Genomic DNA, 23,074 nt, shown 5'->3' with positions numbered 1-23,074 from the left:
ATTATACACAAATAGAGAAAAAGACTTGGAAAAGTGGCCCATCAGAGACACTCCCAGAGTGCATCAACGACTCATCCACGAGGTCACAAAAGATCCCAGAACAACATTAAAGAAGTGCAGGCCTCACTTCAACCAGTTAAGGTCAGAGTTTATAATCCAACAATAAGAAAGAGACTGAGCGAAAATGACAAAAAAATCTTGATGATCCTCTGGGAAAATACTTTGGAAACTGAGTCCTGGTACATGTGGTGTAAAATTAACACAGCATTTCATAAAAAGAACATTATATCACCAGTCAAACGTGGTGGTAGCATGATGGTCTGAGGCTGCTTTGCTGCTTCAGGACTTGGACGACTTACTGGAAATCGAACTCTGGATGGCTCAAAAAAGAAAAGTCAGGAAGTCCAGAATTAAATCAGATTAAGACACAAACCTTAAACACGCCCCTCGTGTTTGAAAACTCTCCACAGTGACTGAATTAAAGCAATTCTGCAAAGAAAAGTGGGACAAAATTCCTCCACATCATTATGAAAGACTCGTTGCCAGTTACTTGAACACTTGATTGCAATTCTTGCTGCCATAACTGGCGCAACCAGTTATCAGGTTTAGGGGCAACTACTTTGTCACATAGGGACAAGTAGGTTTGGGTAACTTTTTTCCCTTAATACATGAAATCATCATTTAAAAACTGCATTTTGTGTTTTTGTAGGTTTTTTTTAATTTTTTATCCAATATCGAAATGAATTTGATGATCTGAAACATGTAAATGTGGCATATATACAAAAAACTAAGAAATCTGAAAGTGGGCAAATACTTTTTCGCAGCACTGCATGCCAGCATGAAACTAATTAAGTTGGAATTACTGAGTCGCAACAAAAAATTCTGTTCAGGTGAAACCAGACCAGCGGGATTGATTTGATCATCAGTGTAACCATTTAGTCCATCACTCAAGCCTGCACCCCACTAATGTCATTTCTGCCTGCTCGGGTCTAATGACAAACCCTCCTGTATAATTTAATTGTGCGCCTCATAATCAAACCACCTGCTCTGCCATCCTCTGTATTAACATCTCTAATTTCTGATTCGCTGTCATCAGAGAGGGTTGAGTGGCTTTTAACTAGTTCCCAGTTATTCCAGATATACTCCAGTGCCAGATTGTACATGTCAACTGGCTCCTCTCGGTACTTTGAGTGACACTCCACACCCGATCAGATCTTTTCCTTTGAACGACTTTACCTGACGCCTCTGGTAAAGTTGCTGTTTGTATCAGAGCTCTTTCGAACATTTCTAACTCAACTTCACACATTATTATGGGTGACAGGCATTTCTGACTGTATTATAGAAACAGTTTATCCATACTGAACACGGTCTCTGTGAAACTGCTGGGAAGGAAAACAATCCTGATTAATTATTAATCCTAATTAGGCTATTCTGGTCCAGTGAAAAAGCGCAGACACCTGAGAAGGACTGTATCTCCTGCCACCCGCTTGCATTTTTCATTACCTTTTGGCATTAATACAATCCACCCATAATTTCTCCCTCACTACCCCACACGTCACATTCCTCCTCTTTTCTTGACGCTAATGATGTTACTGTGCCTCCTGACAGAGAGTCTGTCTCCCAGTCCTGTAATTAGCCCTACATAAACCCGATAAGCTCGGCCTCTTCACGGCCTTTGTATCAGCCTCTTCTACCTCCTCTGCTGCCATTCAGATGCCTTTGAGATGCCCATGATAAAATTACAGTGAATACTTGGTACTCTGGCGCCCAGAAGCCACAGGCTTTATAGTGTCCATAAATTTACCCACTTGATGAAATTAACACACCGTTGAACCCTGCGTTATTGGATTTGTTTGTGTGTTGTCTGGGTTCTCAGGGGAGGTGGGAAAAGAAAAGAAATGGAGGTGGAAATATCGAGCTGAAAGAAAACAGAAACAGTGCAACAGTGCAACTTCAAAACTTCCACGGAGTTTGTAGTCTTTTACACGTTGATCGAAATACTTATGTATATGCTGGAAACAGCACTCGGAGATTCTGGTCCATCTACTGATATCCTAAAGGTGCTCAATTGTCATGTTCAAGAAACCACACTGAGGTGATTTGAGCTTTGTGTCATGGTGTATTAGCCTGCTGGAAGATGGGTTCACTGTGGTCATAAAGGGATGGACGTGGTCAGCAATACTCAGGTAGGCTTTGGCATTTAAATGGTGCTCAGTTGCAACAAGTCAAAGTTTATTTCTATAGAACAAATGCTGTACAAGTTTGCAACGTATACACAATACACAGTCACTAAATCAACAAAAAATACAGTAAAAAAGGCCGTGTTTGCATAATAATATACAAACACTAGGCTCAAAAACAAGCAAGAATAAGCAGGTTTTTAAAAATGCTTTATGATGTTTGAGAGACAGCAGCTCTCATGGAAAAAGGGTAAGTTGTTCCAAAGATTAGGAGCCACCACTGAAAAGCTCCAATCACCTCTGCGTTTAAGCTCGAAACAGCTGCTTAGTAGACCTCAGTGCTCTGGTAGGACTGTAGGGTGACAAACACTCTGTCAATGACGGGGGCCCAAACCATTGGCACTCTTAAATACAAGTAATCGAGTTTTAAACTCGATCCTGAAATGTCTTTATGCTCAAACATCCAGGTAAGGAAATCCCAAAAAGTTGAGTCTGTTCATCTGGACATTTTCAGGAGGAGAAACGTGTCTCGTTACTTGTTTCTCGCTACATCCTGATGATCAGAAGCAACTTTTTGGATAGATCCTGAAATGGAGAAAGAAAGAAAATACTTGCAAGAAAATACCCCCCACATCATTACACCACTGGACAACTGATAAAAGGCAGGACAGATCCAAGCTTACGTCCACTTCCAATCCCACTATCTGAATGATAGAGCGGATATCAGGACTCATCAGACCAGGCAGTGTTCTTCCACTCTTCTGTTGTCCAATTTTTGTGAGGTTCTGCAAATTATAGCCTCAGTTTGCTGTTCTTAGCTGGCAGGAGGACACCCGGTGTGGTCTTCTGCTGCTGGGCATCTGCTTCAAGGTGCGATGTGCATTCAGAGACGCTCTTCTGCATACATAACTAGTGGTTATTTAGGTTACAGGATATTCCAACCATGCTACGTTCATAGTTATTTAATTGATCTATCAGGCTACAACCAACAACCAACGAGCTTAGCAAGAAGAATTCATGGGTCTGGACAGCTAGCTTAGCCCTTCCAATATGCTAAATCTCAACCTTCTATGTATTAACATGTTTCAGTTTAAACTATTTTGTAAAAACTGAGACAATTAAACACAAAATAACACATATAACACATCCCCGTAAGCCAGCTACTACCAGGTTGATTTTCCTAAAGAATCAATCGATCTGCTCTCTGAAAGAGAAGAAACACATGTTCCAAACTGTTGAAGTTCCTTGAAGTCCTCATTAGCTTTTACCTACTGTTGTCAGGCAATCTGTTTCTCCCTGCGCTCTGCCAAATCATTTCCCAACTTCACTTCTTATCTGGTTTCATTTGTGCTATTGAGCTGACGGTGTGTCAAATTCAGCTCGGCCTCATCCTCGCTACTAAAAGAACACCAGAGACAAAGAAGAAGTCATTACTGTAGAATGAAATGAATCTACTGTTTCAGTTTCTAAGCCAGGTAATTGCTTTATTTTTTGCTCATTTATAAGAAGCTGACAGACTTTGGTTTACGCAGCCGAGAGAATAGAAGCCTTCGCTGCTAATCAGCAGCTGAGTCAGGTATGAAGATGGAAGCTGGTGGAGAACAATGAGGGGATGGGGTGACGGCAGGGGGTAGGGTAAACAGGAAAATGATGCACTGATGTACAGAGGGGGGGAAAGCAAGTGTGTGGTGGGAGTGTTTCTAGACGGAGCGAAGAAGAAGAAGCTGTGAAGGTCTGAAATTCAACAGAGGGAAGAAAAGAGCGCCTGGAGTCTAGCAACTATTAATAATGTATCAGGGGGCTGTCTGCCACACATGCTCCTCATTTGGAGACACAAACTACACCTCATCAACCAAAACACCAGGGAGGCAGCAGAGTCTTTGAGCAGCTGCAGCACAGCAGCCCGATTGGTCTCTTTGTATTCCCCGACACTCGCACAAAAAAACACAGAATCAGCAGAACACAATCGCTACTATTATTAAAAATGGTAACTGTGAAGCAGGAAGATGATTGTTTGATTGTAACATGTGTATCTTGCTATGTTATTTGTACTTGTGTGTATTTTTTAATGCCAGTTTGCTTATGTGTAGCTGTGAATTTTATAACCGTGCTTGTAAAAACATGATGTATTGTTACAGGTTTAACTCCCTGTCACTTAATAAAAATAGTGGCACCTCCATCAAATACAACAATAAAAGCTGCTTTCATGATAATTTATGAGTAGTAGTAACAACAGCAGTTAATCTGTACTACAAGTGCAAGATTAAAGTTTTGAAACTATCTCGTAGCATTGCTACTTTTACTTGAGCGAAGGACCATCTTGTTTAAAGGCACCAAACATTCTGATGTTGTAGTTGGTCAATGTGTGTATTATAGGTACTTTATAGTGTTGTGCACCCTCACTTTTATATCTGGCTTCGGATGTGGAGCATTCGTTCTACATCCGAACTGAAGGTTTTAGACATTTGCTGCTTTTTCACTCCATTTTCAGTGGTTTTTGATTTTGTTTGTGACACTGATCTATGACTATCAAAGGAACCCAGCTAAAGGGTTGAGCCAGTGTTGTGTACATACAGTGGGGCAAAAAAGTATTTAGTCAGCCACCGATTGTGCAAGTTCCTCCACTTAAAATGATGACAGAGGTCAGTAATTTGCACCAGAGGTACACTTCAACTGTGAGAGACAGAATGTGAAAAAAAAATCCATGAATTCACATGGTAGGATTTGTAAAGAATTTATTCGTAAATCAGGGTGGAAAATAAGTATTTGGTCACCTCAAACAAGGAAAATCTCTGGCTCTCACAGACCTGTAACGTCTTCTGTAAGAAGCTTTTCTGTCCCCCACTCGTTACCTGTATGAATGGCACCTTTTTGAACTCATCATCTGTATAAAAGACACCTGTCCACAGCCTCAAACAGTCAGACTCCAAACTCCGCCATGGCCAAGACCAAAGAGCTTTGGAAGGACACCAGGAAAAGTATTGTAGACCTGCACCAGACTGGGAAGAGTGAATCTACAATAGGCAAGCAGCTTGGTGTGAAAAAATCAACTGTGGGAGCAATCATCAGAAAATGGAAGACATACAAGACCACTGATAATCTCCCTCGATCTGGGGCTCCACGCAAGATCTCATCCCGTGGGGTCAAAATGATCATGAGAACGGTGAGCAAAGATCCCAGAACCACACGGGGGGACCTGGTGAATGACCTGCAGAGAGCTGGGACCAAAGTAACAAAGGTCACCATCAGTAACACACTACAACGGCAGGGAATCAAATCCCGCAGTGCCAGACGTGTTCCGCTGCTGAAGCCAGTGCATGTCCAGGCCCGTCTGAAGTTTGCCAGAGAGCACATGGATGATACAGCAGAGGATTGGGAGAATGTCATGTGGTCAGATGAAACCAAAGTAGAACTTTTTGGTATAAACTCAACTCGTCGTGTTTGGAGGAAGAAGAATACTGAGTTGCATCCCAAGAACACCATACCTACTGTGAAGCATGGGGGTGGAAACATCATGCTATGGGGCTGTTTTTCTGCCAAGGGGACAGGACGACTGATCCGTGTTAAGGACAGAATGAATGGGGCCATGTATCGTGAGATTTTGAGCCAAAACCTCCTTCCATCAGTGAGAACTTTGAAGATGAAACGAGGCTGGGTCTTCCAACATGACAATGATCCAAAACACACCGCCCGGGCAACAAAGGAGTGGCTCCGTAAGAAGCATTTGAAAGTCCTGGAGTGGCCTAGCCAGTCTCCAGACCTCAACCCCATAGAAAATCTGTGGCGGGAGTTGAAAGTCCGTGTTGCTCGGCGACAGCCCCAAAACATCACTGCTCTTGAGAAGATCTGCATGGAGGAATGGGCCAAAATACCAGCTACTGTGTGTGCAAACCTGGTAAAGACCTATAGTAAACGTTTGGCCTCTGTTATTGCCAACAAAGGTTATGTTACAAAGTATTGAGTTGTATTTTTGTTATTGACCAAATACTTATTTTCCACCCTGATTTACGAATAAGTTCTTTACAAATCCTACCATGTGGATTCATGGATTTTTTTTTCACATTCTGTCTCTCACAGTTGAAGTGTACCTCTGGTGCAAATTACTGACCTCTGTCATCATTTTAGGTGGGGGAACTTGCACAATCGGTGGCTGACTAAATACTTTTTTGCCCCACTGTAACCTGCTGGGGCTGGGGAGTAGCGGAATACATGTACTGGTGTTACGCATTTAAAATACAAAATATGAGTAACTGAATACAGTTACCATTTAAAAAGGCGATATTCAGAATACAGTTACTTTGTTGAAATAAATGGATTACACAGCAGTCTTTTCCTGTTTCATATGTTAGGCTATGCCCTCCTATTTTTGGTTATTATTAGAACAAGGAGAATCAAAAAGTACCAGTTGTCACCGACCAGAAACGGGAGCTGGAAGCATGTAAATATAATAATAACCACTGCAGCCAAAATGAGTGCCTGACGAGCCCAGTTGTAAACAAGCTATTAATACTCGACTGTACACTGTGTTCGTGTTTTCCTCCGAAACAGTATGTTGGAGTAGCCTTTCTCTGTCTCTCGCTAGCAAAGTTGACCCAGACAACAAAGTAAAGCTAGTTTTCAGCTACGAGCCCGACACGGAACCCGACGTATGAGCCAGAGGTCCCTTTGATACGGTTCGGGGCCGCTGACCTGTTTTATATACGCGTGGAATAGTTTTCAACACGAGATCACTGCAAAAAGTGCAGCCTTACCTAATGTCCACCTACTGTTACTCATTTATATTAAGATTTAAAAATCTAGTTGGTATTATGGCGAGTAACCTTCAATAATAGTAATAAATCACACAGCAATAGTACATTCATGTAGTTGTAAAAGCATGAAAATATATTAAGTAATCCAAAGTATTCAGAATACGTTACTCTCATTGAGTAACATAACGGAATATGTTACAAAATACGTTTTGGGGCATGTATTCTGTAATCTGTAGTGGAATACATTTGAAAAGTAACCTTCCCAACACTGTACATAACAGAAACAATTTTAATTATCAACATGGTTGCAGTGTGTCCTTAAAAAAAATGAGAAAATGGGACAAGTTGAGAATAAACGAAGAAGAGATAGGCCTAAAAAACTGTCTGTAGCAGTATCTGAAAGTCATCAGAATAAACCTGGCAAAGACCTGAGAAATGCATCTGACTCTTCAGTTAACCCATCTGCTGTTCACTGAAGCCTCATCAGAAATGACCTCAGTGGAAGGGTGGCTTTAAGATGCTGAAAATTAAATTCACTTATTTTTTTTTAATCATTTTTTTCTTCCATCAAAATGAGAAGACTGGTTTTAATATTTGTGCAGTCATCCGCAGTAAGCAGAAACCGACTTCTCTTAAGTACGGCAATGTTTGCCTCAGCAACAATGACTCAATGAATGCTTAATGCGAGGAGAGCTCCACGGTGGTTGTGCTGATGTTACACGAACATTCAGGGCTTGCCACAGGAGGTTCATCTCTTGCATGGGAGAGGGGAGAGGGAAGAAGGAGGGGGGCTCTAGCCTGAAGCGAACTTGTTACTTTTTCTCATTAACAGTCAATAAAAGGAGTTAGCGGCACATGAAGACCTTTCTCTCCCTACAGTGATCTGCTTTAATTCCCTGTGACATAAGGTTAAAACAAAAAAAAAAAAAGTAGCTGTGCACTGAGTGACAAATTAATTAATCCAAGAGGAAAACAAAGGTAAGAATCCAAAATAAAACACTGACACCTTGTGGCAAGATGGGAAATTACAAGTGCCAATTTAACAGAGAGTCTTATTTTGATTTTGGGTGTCCGTGAAGTAAAATGCACTTGTCTGCTACCATCCACTCATATCAGTGATTCTTCACATTTGCATTATTTCTCTATAGATGATCCTTAAAACAGTGCTTGACTGATGATGGTGGAGACAGCTGTTTCACACATCAGAGTCATCTATAACAGTCTTCAGCCGGCATCAAATACTGACGCACGTAAAGGTCACAGCATTCGAGTCACGTTTTCAGTAAACCTTCCAGTGACCCTGTATGGGATCATCATCATGCCTTTGTTATGTCTCTGTGCTCATTAGCTCAAGTTTATCCTTTTAATATGTCATCACCTTAATGTTTCGCCTCAGTCGATATCGCAGCTCTTTTACTGCACGTCAGCTGGTCAGTGTGAGGGGAACTTATGAATGATGGTGTTTGATGTATATTAGAATTAGACAGATCATTGTTGGGAGATGTAGGATTGTTTGGCTATTTTTATTTCATTTTTGTAGCAGTAAAGTCCATTTTTATAAATTTAAAAATAAATTTGCAGTTTATATTTTTATATTTTCTCTCATTTCTCCAGCTGTTTCTTTTTTTGCCATCACAGCTTCTTCCTGGCGCTTTAGATGGACGACATCTATTTACAGTTATGACTTTGAATAGGCTACTACAAAAACGCCAGTTTGTTTTTTGAGCCATTCAGAGGTGTACATGTTGGTGTGTTTTCAGTCATGCTGCATAAACCAAGTGAGCTTGAGCTTCAGGGCATGAACCGATGGCTGGATGTTATCCTTCAAGATGTTTTGGTAGAAGAATTCATGGTTCCATTTACCAAAGCGAGTCTTCCGAGTCCCGAGGCAGCAAAACAGCCCAGACCATCACACTACCACCACCATGTTTGACTGTTTCTATGATTTTCTTTCTTTTTTTGAAATGCTGTTAGTTTTACGCAGAGGTGGGACTCAAACCTTCCAGAGAGTTCAGCTTCTGCCTCATCAGCCCACAGAATATTTTCCCAAAAGTCTCAGCGATCATCAGGATGTTTTCTGGTAAATGTGAGACAAGTCTTTGTGTTGTCAAAGGAGCTTGCAAAGAAAAGCGTCTGGACTTCTTTAAGTTACTTGAAGACGTTTCACCTCTCATCCGAGAAGCTTCTTCAGTTCTGAGGTCAAATGGTGGAGAGTCCCAGATATAACCCTAGTGGGAGTGACCCCCCACAGAGGGACAAAAGGACCCCCTGATGATCCTCTAATCGCCTGAGCCAAGGTGTGAAACTGGGTGTGGGTCCCAATCAGCCAGAGTTTCGGGTGAGTTCATTGTGAAACCTGGCCCCACCTTATCATGCGAATTCCTGAGATCAGCTGTCCCAGGATGTGAGTGGGCGTTAAGGCGTCTGGGAAGGGATCTCAAAACTGGATTATAGATGGCAGAGAGTTGGTGTCGTAAACCACCGCCTCTGTTCAAAGATGGTCGCTCACAGTGGACATAGATGGCTTCTTTCACTCCTCTTTCAAACCATCTGTCCTCTCTGTCCAAAATGTGAACATTGGCATCCTCGAAAGAGTGTCCTTTATCCTTAAGATGCAGATGGACAGCTGAGTCTTGTCCTGTGGAGGTGGCTCTTCTGTGTTGTGCCATGCGCCTGTGAAGTGGCTGTTTGGTCTCTCCAATGTAGAGGTCTGAGCATTCCTCGCTGCACTGTACAGCATACACCACATTGTTAAGTCTGTGTTTTGGCGTTTTGTCTTTCGGGTGAACCAGTTTTTGTCTGAGCGTGTTGCTGGGTCTCCTTTGACTACGATGACCTGGATGACTGAGAACCTTCACAGACAAAGTCTTTGTGTTCATTTTGGTCAGAAGTGATTTTCTACTTGAATGCCATTCCTGACATTTTTGTCCATTTTGTTTTATTGTTGATTCATGACTGTGGAACTTACCCGAGGCATGTGAGGCCTGCAGTTCTTCAGATATTGTTCTGGGTTCTTTGCCAGCCTCCTGCATGAGTCATCGCTGCACTGATTTTGGTAGGCCAGCCTCTCCTGGGCAGGTTCACCACTGTTTCATAGTTTCTCCATTTGTAATTGATTGCTCTCCCTTTGATTCACTGTAGTCCCAAAGCCCTAGAAATGACTTTTGACCCTTGACTGTAGATGTCACTGACTTTGTTTCTTAGTTGTTTCTGTAGATCGTGGCATGATGTGTTGCTTTTTGAGATCTTAGACCCATTTCAAACAGATTCTATTTAAGTGATTTGTCTTGCAGTAATCATTTCCATTTTATGTTCACTCAGGTTATCTTTGTCTAATATAATCATTTTAAAAAAGAAGAAGAAGAAGAAACGAGAGGAGGGGGCTTTTTCATGGCATTGTACATAGTAAGTAGTAATAACAACAGAGATTCCACCAACTCACCTGTCTGTACAGGAGCAATATTCACCAATATAATATTTCAGTCAGCTCTGCGATACCAAAATAACTAAACCAGGTATCAGCTGGAAGCTAAAAATCCAGTTTATTACTACTAATGCTGTCATTAATAATACGTCTTATTTGTTAAACATTCAAGATTAAGAAACAAATTTTAAAATGCAAGGAGTGTATTTAATGTGTATAAGAGCAGCAGGTCTTTGAGGCTTGCTTACTGGCTTGTTGCTGTTGCCTGTTGTTAATTATTCCTGTAATATGAGAAGGTGGTTTGAGATTTGCTGGATGTCATAGGGTGAAGGCCTTGCAGTGGTAAGAAAAACTAATGAAACAGTGGGCAGACGGTATATGAGGCGACAGGTTCGGTGCAGACTCTGTCAGCTGATAAACAGCAGGAAGTGGTAGAGACACTGCGATAAAATCTTTTTACAGCGTGCAAATGTTTTCAGACACACCATAAGAAATCACCCTGTTAAATTACAGTAAAGTACTCCCAGCTCTATTTGTTATTTTAAAGTTTTTGTACTATAACAGGCTCCCACTGTAAAAATTACAGTACAAACTCCCTTTCAACTACATCCCACGGCGCTCTATTAGACTTAAATCTGCTGAGATAAGGAGATATGATGTTAATATTAATAAAAGTATTATCTGCTGAGCTGTTAAACTCATTGTCATGTTCAAAAAATCAGTTGATACACCAAGTTGATTGGCTACTTAAACATTTGAGTTAACAAGCAGTGGAACGGGTATAGCTAACAACGTGGCAACGCAGTTTTCTTCTGTGATCTCATGAAGAAGTTATTTCATGATGTTTCAGTACTTTAAATGTTTAAAAACACCTGTCCCAACACTAAACAGGGCCTTAATCATGTTCATTTAGCATGAATTCAGTTTAAATTACAGCATGATGGTGGGGGTTTCAGCTTTTGTTGTGATTCGCCTCACTGGCTTGTTGCTAGTTAAATGTCAACCTTATTCTTGTTCACACAAACACTGAAAAAAACCCACATCACATCTTCACATCAGTTAAAGTATAATCATAGCAACACTTCTAAATGAAGTCTTTGTGCTCTCCAGGGCAGAGCGTACACAGCTACAATTTCCTGCGCCTCCTTGTTCACTTCTTCACAGTAACCGTGTGCTAAATGAGACATGCTGCAACATGATTTTGCGCAGATGACTTATAGATGGAGGTAATCAAATTAAATACACTTCATTTAATTCGATTTGTGACTCACTGAAGAGGAAAAAATACTGTAAAACTGGACAGTACCAGTACTTTGTAGTTACTGTAAGTACAAAAACCAAAACAACACTGTAGAAGATTTTGTTCGTCTGTGCAGATTCAACCACAACATTGCCACAAGAAATTTTCCATTAGCCTGTACCGTTCAGGATTAAGCTAGCGCGTGAAATGTGTTGTCCTGTGTGCCAACCACACCCATCAGTAAAGCTGGATGAGTGTGAGCAGAAACTTCTGGAAATTTGTTTTCTCATTGTGTTTTTTCCTCCCTTGTATTGAATAACTCAAGTCAAGTTTATGAGTATAATTATATTAAAACAAAAAAATGAGGTGTAATTATAAAATTCAGACACCATGTTTCGTCCGTTTCTCTCTTCACTCCGCAGGGAGACCATGAATTCGCTCTCACTGGGGTGTGCTTTGGGGTGTCCTACAAATAACCTTGTTTTTCTCTCCTCTACCAAAGTCACAACCCTCTGCACTTGACTTTGTTTACACTGTTGGCCCTAAAACTCTTAAATACTTACATATTAACTCACACTTTAACTGTAACTGACCTCGAGCCAAGCCAAACTCCCGGTGAGACGAGCAGCTCCTGTTGGTGGATTTTCAACTCGAGATGTTGCTCTGGCAGCTCTGCTCCTCTGAGGGAACGCGGAATGAAATCCCAAGGTGCTCCATTGCAGTGCACGCGTTAGTTCATGGCACTGAGCTGCAGCTCACAACCCAACACGGAAAAGGTGGATCACTGAGGGTGCAATAGTGATGGTTTGGAGACCAGTACAAGATCGAGTGGTTTAAGGGACTTTGTGTATATTTAAAACAAAACAGGTCCAGAATAGTTTGAAGGAATGTGAAAACAGAAGCTTGATATCAAGGATTAGAGGAATAAAACCAGATGGATGATTAACTTGGTGTCTATTCTTAAGCCAGCATGACATTTTTTATAACAGCTCGTAGTTTTACTCAGATCAAAAACTCTTTCGTGATTTAAAATTATTTCGCCAAATTGAAAATAGAAAAAGAAAAAAGAACCAAATTGATTTTCTCTCTCATGTGCAACACAAAGGATCTAACAAGCCACATAAAAAGGCTTATCCTACTTTCCCCTTCCTAATTCTGCAGGAGCAGTGAGACATGTTTGCTTTCATTGCTTCAGAGTTTGAACAAGATAACAGGCCCGGGGAGGTCCGACTGGGCTCGGCCGTCTCGGTTTGGGGGTGGGGAGGTGGAGGGTAGATGGTGACATGTCAGTTTAACAGGGAGGCGAGCAGGAAAGTGCGTGAAAGGAACTCTGTTGACTTTTCTGCCAGGCCGATTTACACCCTACATTCATGATGTCAGCCTTATCTGGCCTGAAACTCTGAACTTCTGTCTAAAAATATTGTCCTCCGTTGCAAAACCTGCCTTACTGGGCAGACTGTCTTTGCCACAGGAGTGTTACGCAATTACAAAATAACAATAGCTTTGTTTCATAACGCTAATGTCGCTGTGACATGAGTAATTTTGGTCCAGTCTTGTCAAACTTTTTTTTTGTGGCCAAGCAGCAGGTGTGTGTATGTGTCTGTTTATGTTAGCATACACATGTGTGTGCATACCCTCTGCCTCCAGAGAGACAGCAGGAGTAGGAGTGGCACAGGTACACTGGAAATTCTCGTTGGGTTTGAAGAGGGAGGACACGATAGGGGAGGAACCTTGAGAACAGCATGACAACGCAAACCTTATAAAAGACGGAGACACACCCGGCTTATAGCTTCAGTTAAGCTCGCCTCTCAGACAGCAGCACCTTGCCATAGTCATGCTCAGCCTCATCAAATTGCCACGAGTCTTCACCATCAATCAAGTGCCCAAAGTAAGTTTACCTTCACTCAATCTTTACAATTTTTCGCTTTTTATAAGTGCTAGAAATTTGAAAAAAGAAAAAATTTCAAAGACAAATCTCAAACATGCAAAATGTTGAAAAAGAAACAAACCGCTTTTATATTTGAGAAGTCCTAGTCATGCATTCTTTGTTAAAGAGAAGAGGTGAAAACAAAATTGGTCTTCTCACATTTGGGCAGAGCACTAACTGCAAGTGTTTCTTCATTGAGGTTTTCCATGAGGACGGCATTATTACTGGGTACCGGCACCCCCGGAGCTCAGCCACCGACTGCATCCTGAGCCTCTTCCAGATGACCAATGAGACGCTCAATATCTGGACCCATTTTCTGCCCACCTGGTACAGCTGACAATTTTTTTTCTCTTGTTTTTCTTTCACTGCAAAGTTGTTTTCACCCCCCTGCTGTGTGCTTGGAAAGATTGACAACATGCGACACACCTGACAGAATTTAGATTCAGCTGGCAGGTGGCCTGGTTTGTACATGAGGTGACAGCTGAGCGATCAAGTACAGTCTTACATCATAGTTACTGAAGACTTTCTACTATTTTCTCCGTTTACTAAATAAAAATATTAATACAGAAGCAAAGCTGAGCAGAAAAGCAGCGCTCCCGGCTGTGCTGACCCGGCTGTGAATAAAGGGGCAGCAGAGAAGCAGCTTTTTAAAGCAGAGAAGAGTGTACGTGATTTTACACTCCCTCCTGACCAGCCTGGTCGGATTCATGAAAGAAGGAATCTTGCACATCTTGTAAAGCTCGTAGGACTCTGAGTTTTCTAGAATTTTCTTTGAATATTTGCTTACCTTATACCTTCGTGGCATTTTCTGCAGTCGGACTTAAGTCTTATCACCTCTATCAGTACAGTGCGCTTGGAATTCATGTTATGTGCACGTCTTGATGGAGTTCAACAGATGGCAGAGGATCAGTGGCACGTTACAGTACTAATACTAAAAAAAAAAAGTTTAAAAGTAGCGTGGCCAGTTTTCACAGAATGGAGATCAAAAGGCTCACGGGACCTGCAGCTTCAGCAGCATCTGTTTGCACTGACTTACGTAACACGAGGACTGAATATACACAGATGTTTGTTGTGATTTCAGCAACGATGCGGGTCCCCCATCACCGTGCCTCCCTGTCACTGTCATTTTGCGTATGACGATGCTCAATCTTAATATGAGCCTGTTTGTGTTTACACAATTCATTATCAGCACTGTCCTGTTGACCAAAATTTGTGACTATTTGGGACGAAGGAGGATTACAAAGCTTTCCAGACAACAGACAAAGAAGTTTTCAAATTTGTAAAGTTGATCAGTAACTCATTAAATCTAGTTAGCTCATCATCATTCATCCTGGCATTTACAGAAAACCTTTCATTTTTCTATTTGAGCATAGTTATGATGGAGACTTAATGTCCTTTTTTATACTCAAGACTCAAGTGTAGATGTGGTTTCAGCATGAGCTACACTGATTAGGCAGTGCGTTACGTGAGGGAATTACTAAAATCTGAAAACTGCGATAAGGAATCCAGTCTGACGACTGTGTGCAGTAATTTAAGCCTGTCCAGTTTAAAGCCGTCAGTTAGCACAACGATAAACCCAACGTAAGAGTTTGCATGACTAACAAACAGAAGTAAAGGTGGACAAAGAAAAATACCGAGGACTCTTTTCTAAAGTAGTTTTGGCTCCTCGGCCTCCTAAACTTGCGATTCCTCTCTGTCTGTTTGACAAACGTGACTCTGTCCATGACTTGTGGCAGCTCTGTAGCTAACGTCTCGATGCTGTTCTTGTTGTGTAAGGATTTAAAGGTACTTCAGAGGCTTCTTTTCCCAGTAGTCGCTCTGCACTTCCTTCCTTCCTTTGATTGCATGGGTGGTTGTGAGTGTCTTTGTGTTCAGATAAGCAAAGGACACATGGGTGTTGGTGTCCAGGGGCTCTATGTAGACCTAGGTAGTAATGAGCAGATCTGTGCTGAAGACTTTTGCATAAACTGCCACAATTAGTTAACTGCTCGGTGATGGGAAAAGCACGAGTAATGTTGATTTGTTAGTGAGGCGCTCTGAGAAGTCGAGGCAGTGACTGCAATACACAAGGCAATACAATATCCTCATGATAGGATAAAAGTGTTTGGAAAGTCAAGTCAGCTGCAGAGGTAACTGCCAAATACATCATTTTCTGAGTAATAAAGTACTTTTTCTACACTGATAGGTGCTACATACAACTTTCTGCTATTATATGTAGGTTTTCTGGCCTCCTTAATGTTGCTGTGTCGCTTCAAAGCACGGAGCCAGCTGGACGTTCCGGCTCCAGTTAATACTTCTGGACACTTAAAAACTTATTAGTTTTCTTGCCTTGAGGAAAAGTTTGACTCTCAGGTCTGTGTATAAAATATGGAGCTAGACAGCATAGCGCAGTGTACAGACTTGAAGGGGAAACAGCTGGGATGTCACCTCGTAGTCCTTGAGACTTTGCTTTGTGGTTCTTTAATCCTTCAGCAAACAGAAATGTGAAAAATGACATTCAGTGGTTGTACAGAAAGCCGTGTGAAACATGGGAGCCAACGTGTGTTTACTGTGCTCACAGCTGACATATAGAGTATATTATTTCATATTTATACGTGACCGCAAATGGTATGACCACAGTGAATTCAGCGCTGAGCAGCTTACTAACAAAACAGAGCAATGATAGAAGTTGGGTTTAGTCATCGATGTGCGTCTTTCAGCTTTGACTGCCAGATTCTTTTTTAACCTTATAATTATCAGTTAGCTACAGTGCTCTTTAGTTAATAATTAACCTTTTCCATGTCTGACGAATGAAAGGAAAACCCCACCTAAAGTGTCACCCTAAACAGACTCAGAGCTCTGTTTGCCACGGCTGGAAAATCTGCCATGTTTGTTCAGCAGCATTGATTTGGTGACTATAAAAGCCATAGCATTCGATTTATATCATACCATCAAACTATTCATTAGACCTTCCCGTATGAAAGCACGTGCATCGTGTTTCTCCGTTTCTTCTTCCTGCAGTCTGTCTGTGCACACAGCCCTTTTTGTTCTGAGTACACCATCAAATAATCACACTCCAAAACTAAACGAATTAAAACTACTAAATACTCCTTATAACTAGACGCATCTGTCATAAGCATGTGTTACATCCATTCTGATTTCTTCAACCCAGTTTTTCTCCCGGCAGGTACTTCCTATGGAAACTAGTAACGGTGGTGCTGATGCAGAAAGCGTGGCAGGACTCCTTCACCTGGCCCATGGTGATCTTCCTGTTCACCTGCTGCATTTATCCACTGGCGTCGAGCTGCGCTCACACCTTCAGCACCATGTCAGTGCGGGCACGCCACATCTGCTTCTTTTTTGACTATGGCTCTATCAGTTTCTACAGCCTGGGTAAGTGAAAAACAAAAGCTGTTCGAGGAAGATACACGATGGGTGAATTTGTACTTCTACTCGAAAGGGGCAGGGACGTCCACTGCACAGTAGTGGGTCCACTACATGTTCAGTGAAACCAATGTGGATTCCCTTTTCTAAAGTTCAGGCGCAGTCTAAACTTATGGTAGTTTTCTAGGTCAGATTTTAATGGAATTATGGAGTGCTGGAAGACTAGATTTTCATGCTTATGGTGTGCTCGGCTGCAGGCTCAGCGATCGTCTATTCAGCTTACATTTTCCCCGACAAGTGGGTGAACAGCTCCTTCCACCAGTCCTACATCACCATCACTGTGTTCAACACCGTCATCTGCACCATCCTAGCATGCTACTCCAGGTAAGCTGAAAAAATGACTTTTACATCCCTACTGCTGATGCTGTTTCTATCCTAGATTTATGCTTTTATTATGCAAGACGAGGTGTCTGTACTATGCAATTTAACATGCGAGCCTTCTTAACAGCAGATGGCTTCACTTTGTGCTTTTAACAAAATTTTCCAACTGAAAAAAACATTACGTCCCCAGCTCAAAATCAATTTTTAACTGATTCAAGCCAATCTAAAATCTAAAAGCTCATCTTATGCAAGATGAATAAAATATAAGTGCCTCACTGTGTATGAAAATGAAGGGGGGAAAAACAGGATAGAACCTCTCCATCGCATAAGAGTGCAGATACAATAAAACTAACAACAGTAAAGCTTTTTTTTGCGGGTGCATGGTGCAGAACTGAGCACAAACATGCTGCAGGTCCTTTTTAGCCTGTGTGACTGTGTGTTTGATCTAAACGTTTTTGCCCATTTAAAGCTCCAGCTGTGGGTGAAACTTTGAAATGGAAAGCTTTAGAGGAGTCCTCTGAGAAATTCAGTTAAGATCTAACATTTGCATCCTCTCATAATAACACACTAAATGCTTTTTCCTTTTCCCATGCTATACGTAACGCTGTATAGGCGAACATGCATGTTATCGTGTCGTCATTAGCACAGTAACACTTTCTAGGAAGCATACAGTTACGCAGTCAGTGTTTCAACTCCAGCTGAACTAATAAGAAGGAAAATATGTTTATAGCAGTTGGGAGAACCTGGTCCAGGACAACATTGTAATGTGACAACTAACAAATATTTGTCGTCTTTGTATCTCGAGGTTGTACTTGAGTACATGAGTCACGTAAATCTTGTCAAACAGCCTGAGCACCGTGTCTGGTAGAGCACAATGGTGGGCGTGGCTTACATCAAAATCTAGATCATTCTCAGCGACTGCAAATCAGAACTCTTGGAAAATGTAAAGCTTGCTTTGATCATAAGAGGCAAAACACAGTATTCACTTTTCCACGTTTTCCATTTACAGCAATAATCATATTTATTACCTTTATGTACTGGAAAATGTTGGCTTGGTCTAGCTAATGATTGTTCTTTCACTTATCTCTCCCACCGCTAAGGCTTGGCTTACCATTTCTACAGTATAATCACGACATCATTAAGAGGTAAACAAAACGTATTTGCTAATAATCTGCTCCTCCGTCTCGTTTATCGTCCTCTGAACTGTATTTTTCATTACATTGTCATTATTTAAATGCAAGGTGCCTACGTAAAACATGCGAGTCATCTATTTAAAGTATTGACAAGTCTTCGGACACACCACAGTAGGTGAATGGAATTTCGAAGGTGGAATTGAGCAACTTGCTTCTTAACACAACTGTTGTTATGTATCTGTAAATGGCCTGGTAAATGGCCTGTATTTGTATAGCGCTTTTCTAGTCCCTAAGGGCCCCAAAGCGCTTTACACAACTATACGGACCAGCCCTGAACGGTGACTGACTCCAAGCACAGTTTCAATTGGAGCAGGTTGGAGGAGCTGACACACAGGGCAGCTAAACGTGTTCTGTAACAGCCTGACTCACTGACTCAAAGTCAATCTTGGCTTCACGCAACAATAGGAAAGGAGCGTGCACTGCAATTTACGAAGCATGGTCCACATGCTTCGTAAATTTAAATATATTTGCGTGTATTTATATTTTGAGTTGTTTAAAGAAAGATTTGTTTTATTATCATTTCTGGCTCATTCAAGCTGTTTTCAGCTGTAATTCCATTTTAATTTATGTTCTGTTTAAAAAATGTAGCAGGTTAATAATCAGTTCTTACATAATGTTTTCATTATCGATGATGATTCTGTTTCTGTTTCTGTAGAGCTTCCTCCACTGAAAATGCCTTTCTTTCTTTTTTTTCCCCCTCCAGATTCCCTGAGTACCAGAGTCCAAAGTTTAGCAAATGTCTTAGAGTCGTAGCCTTTGCCTACCCTTACCTGTTTGACAACATTCCTCTGTTCTACCGGGTAAGGCACTTTAAACATCCACTTGCCTCACAAGACACACCTGAAACACTATAAAGCAAAATATGCGGTTAGTTCTAGAGAGGTAACCATACAATAGGTAACAGACTGAAAGCATGTGTGTGTTTGTAATTTTCTGTGTGAGTATCATCTTCAAACTTCTTTGCTACACCAAAAAACACAGCATTTTTTAAGGGTTTTTGACCCTGGTGCTCAATGTTCCACTTCCATTTGTATAACTTAGCCATCAACGCTACCTCAGATTTAACTTTAAAGCTGTTGCTGCTTTAAATAAACAAAAATAACAATTATTTCCCTTACACAAGTTATGCAGAAGTTAATTTTATCATCACACTGCCTTTGAAAGTTTAGCCAGCAAACACTGACGCGAAACAACAGAAAAACGTTGGCAAATAGCATCAGTAGATGGCTACACAGAAGCTATATAGTACGGGGCTAATATTCCAATACATATTCAATATATTGCTGCATCCTTGGTATAATAATCTAAAATTATGTATGTTACAGGGTAAAATTCACAGCTACTACAGAAAAGGGCATAATAAACAGATAAAAATCACTAACCCCTGAAGAAAATATTTTATTATATCATAAAACAATAAACTCCTTTTATTGAAGGCGGTAACCTTCTATAAAATGACGTAACCCCTTCAGTGTATATCAAGAGGAGCCGAGTATTTTCTTTGAAAGACTTACAAAGCAGAAGCCAATTGCTCATGTTTGGAACCCACCTGAATACTTTACAACCAATTAGCTCCCTGTTTAGATACATGCGTTTAACATTTATGATGAAAACAATATCATAAATATCATAAATGTGAAAAAATACTCTTGTTTTTTTCTCAATCTGCGTTTATGACATGAAAGCAGCTCCACTGGCAGATGCAGAGAGTTTGACCCTCATTAAGAAATTTTGGGGTGTTAAAGTAAAAAACAGTCATCGGCTATTTAACCATTGAAGTTAAAAGCGATTGTGCTGTCGTGTTCGCAGGTGTTCCTGTGTAAAGGGGAGGGCTGTACAGATAACGCTACCAACATCCTCCACTACTACCACATCACCCTGGCTTTTCTCACTGCTTTTCTGTTTGCCACCCATTTACCCGAGCGCCTGGCACCCGGAAGCTTCGACTTCATAGGTAAACCAGATCTGACGAGCACTCTTTATAATTATTAGCATGTTTAGCTTTTTCGGCCTGTTTACTGATAGAGCGTTATCGCCGGTTCCTCTTAGCTGTACATAGAGTTTCACAAAAACCCCCAAAGTAAACCACTGTACACAACCTGCTCAGCACTGAAAGGAAGACAGACAAAAGAGACATTTACAAGCTACTGAAAGCAGAGATCCATGAAAGAACTTTAACTACTGTCTCTTTGTTGGCAAAGATTACGTTAAAAATGCTCTCTGCATCGCTGTATTGTGCTGCATTTCTTGTCTTTTCCTTCAGCATGAAATTTTTTTTAGCTTTTTTGAATGGTCAATGTACTATTTATTATAAGTCATTTGTTTTGGCTATTTTTTTGCAATAAGTCTGTGATTTTCACGTCTTTATGGTTTTTGTACTTCAAATAAAGTGAATTTTAATGCTAATTTCTGATCCTAAGGTGAGGTTAATAAGCATTCACCAACACTAAGGGGTAATTAATCAGTGACAAAAAGATCATAAAGAGTTCCAACGGAAAAACATCCATCAATTATAAACCAAACCAGCATTGAACAAATGTTTGACTAGTTTGACTTAAATCATTTTCCAGCACTGCACTTTATTAAGTGGATATTAAAAAGTATTCTCTCTGCTGTGCTACAACAATAATGCATAATCACCTCTGTTTTTTCACATATCCTGTGTTAATGTTGTGCTTCCAATGTGAATCATTTGCTCAGTGCTGAACGTTTGCAGTCTACCTCTTTCCTCTAACAAACACATATCAACTGCTCCCTCTGCAGGTCACAGCCATCAGCTTTTCCATGTGTGCGCCATCCTCGGCACCCACTTCCAGATGCAGGCCATGGAGCAGGACATGACGATACGCCGTTCCTGGCTCGTGGAAAACTCAATCCCCATCACATTTGCCAACTCAGTGGGTCCGGCGCTGCTTTGTGTGGTGTTGAATTTGGTTGTCATCTTCCTCTACAGCCTACCTCTCCTCTTGGGCCCAGTCTGCAAAGACAAGAAGTACAGTAGAGGACCAAAGAAAGACAAACTCTGCCCCCACAGCTGAACCTCCAGCTTCATTGGTCATGGTTTAAAGGGCTTTAACTCATCCAAATCATACACTTTATATGGTCCCAAGACTAAAGAAATTGCATTATGGGTAATATAAATGGTATAACATAGTGAAGGGTGCACCAGATGAGGAACTGACATGATGTTTAAATGAATCACGGTTGCATTTGGCCTTTAATTATCAATGAGATGCCTGCTGCTGTGCTGATAGGCTGAAAATATAGGTGCAAGGTACACAAACATAGCATGAAAATTAACAACGTGTTTGTTAAGTTTCATAATATGTAACGACTTTTAAATGTTTCTGAGGAAACCTGTTTCTACATGAAGCTACAAATGTAGCAGGTTAGCTACATTACGAGGCAGCGCATGTGTGTTTATCTTTTTGCTTCTCCGATTTCCACACTTGTGGTGTATGAAGAGACTGCAGGGAACAAAAACTATGTAAAATACTGTTTTTTCCCTTTCAATTGCAGGTTTTGATGCTGAACTGACAATGTGCCTTTTCATGTTTCTCATGACTGCCGTTAAGTTAAATGTGACATCAGTCAAATAATGCACATCAAACAAATGAAGCAGTTTTGTTCAGGGAGATCAGATGTTGTTTTTTTTTAGTTTAAACTTCAGCTTAATAGACTGACAGTGTGGTCACTGAGCACAGAGCTGATGTCCTCTGAGTCATTTATTTCCCTCAGAATGTCTGATGTTTCTGGTGTTACATTTTCCTGGATTACAAAACAGAGTATTTAAGAACAAAGTTATTTATTATGAGTTTTTCATATAAACTGTAAACTACGATTGTCTGTGTCCCTTTTATTTTAATTAGGAGCATCCTGTTGCATAATGCTGGCACATTAGTGTTTATCCTACAAGTATTTACATCCTATAACAGGGTGACCAGATCCCAATAAACTAAATGTGGGACAAACAGTTTGTTTGTCTGAGAGAAATATATGAGTATGAGTGTGAGACATGTGAGGCCTGGAGTGTCCAACCTAAAAGAATAAACAGATGTAAGCTATGCAGGTCAAATGTGAGGGCCAAATATAGTATTCGAATACATAGTATTCATATGGGCAGAGTCATGTGAGCAAAAGCAGGACAGCAACCTGCTTGCATCTACAAAAAATGGCCTGCTAACACTGATTGCAACTTGTGGTGACTAAATGGTTACCCAGATTGTGGATGTTTTAAAGTCACAACCACTTTTGATCCCAAGGTAATTGCACAGGTCGTCTGATAAGAGGCAACTTTTCTGCAAACACTTGTAGCCTGAGTTGGACTGGCTGGAATCACTCTCAGAGAGATTTTCAAAGGGTTGCCAACCACTGCTGTCTAATTTCGAAATGCAGACATGCCAACATGTCGCCAAGACTGCTGGCAATCATGGAAAATGACTCCCACCTTCTTCATAACACACTGGACAATATGAAGAGCAGTTTCAGCAACAGATTCCTTCAACCTTGCTGTCTGAGGGAACAACGCAGGAGTTTGTTCCTTCCTGCTGCTATCACTCTCTTTAGTTCATCCACTTGGGTCAGACCCACACATACTGAACCAGACTAAACATTG

At 41.0% G+C, this 23,074-nt stretch overlaps 1 protein-coding gene across 2 annotated transcripts; it reads left to right on the top strand.

Moving 5' to 3' along the window:
- Nucleotides 1-13,400: 13,400 nt before the first annotated feature.
- paqr5b (progestin and adipoQ receptor family member Vb) lies at nucleotides 13,401-22,419 on the top strand. 2 transcript variants are annotated; one of them, XM_085274527.1, is made up of 8 exons: nucleotides 13,401-13,483; nucleotides 13,722-13,849; nucleotides 16,689-16,894; nucleotides 17,143-17,269; nucleotides 18,367-18,411; nucleotides 19,163-19,259; nucleotides 20,269-20,413; nucleotides 21,223-22,419. In XM_085274527.1, exons 1-8 carry the CDS (start codon nucleotides 13,430-13,432, stop codon nucleotides 21,495-21,497), a joined length of 1,077 nt encoding a protein of 358 aa, XP_085130653.1. In that variant the 5' UTR covers nucleotides 13,401-13,429; the 3' UTR covers nucleotides 21,498-22,419. The 2 variants fall into 2 exon arrangements, with proteins under 2 accessions (XP_085130653.1, XP_085130662.1); XM_085274536.1 differs by lacking the exon at nucleotides 18,367-18,411.
- The last annotated feature ends 655 nt before the right edge of the window (nucleotides 22,420-23,074 follow it).

The sequence above is a fragment of the Mchenga conophoros genome, linkage group LG1, assembly GCF_057382185.1.
Source record: "Mchenga conophoros isolate Kocher_MC1m ecotype Shallow Benthic linkage group LG1, M_conophoros_male_GT1.1, whole genome shotgun sequence".
In the NCBI taxonomy this organism is placed as follows: domain Eukaryota; kingdom Metazoa; phylum Chordata; class Actinopteri; order Cichliformes; family Cichlidae; genus Mchenga; species Mchenga conophoros.
This window is presented reverse-complemented; position numbering and strand designations above follow the sequence as displayed.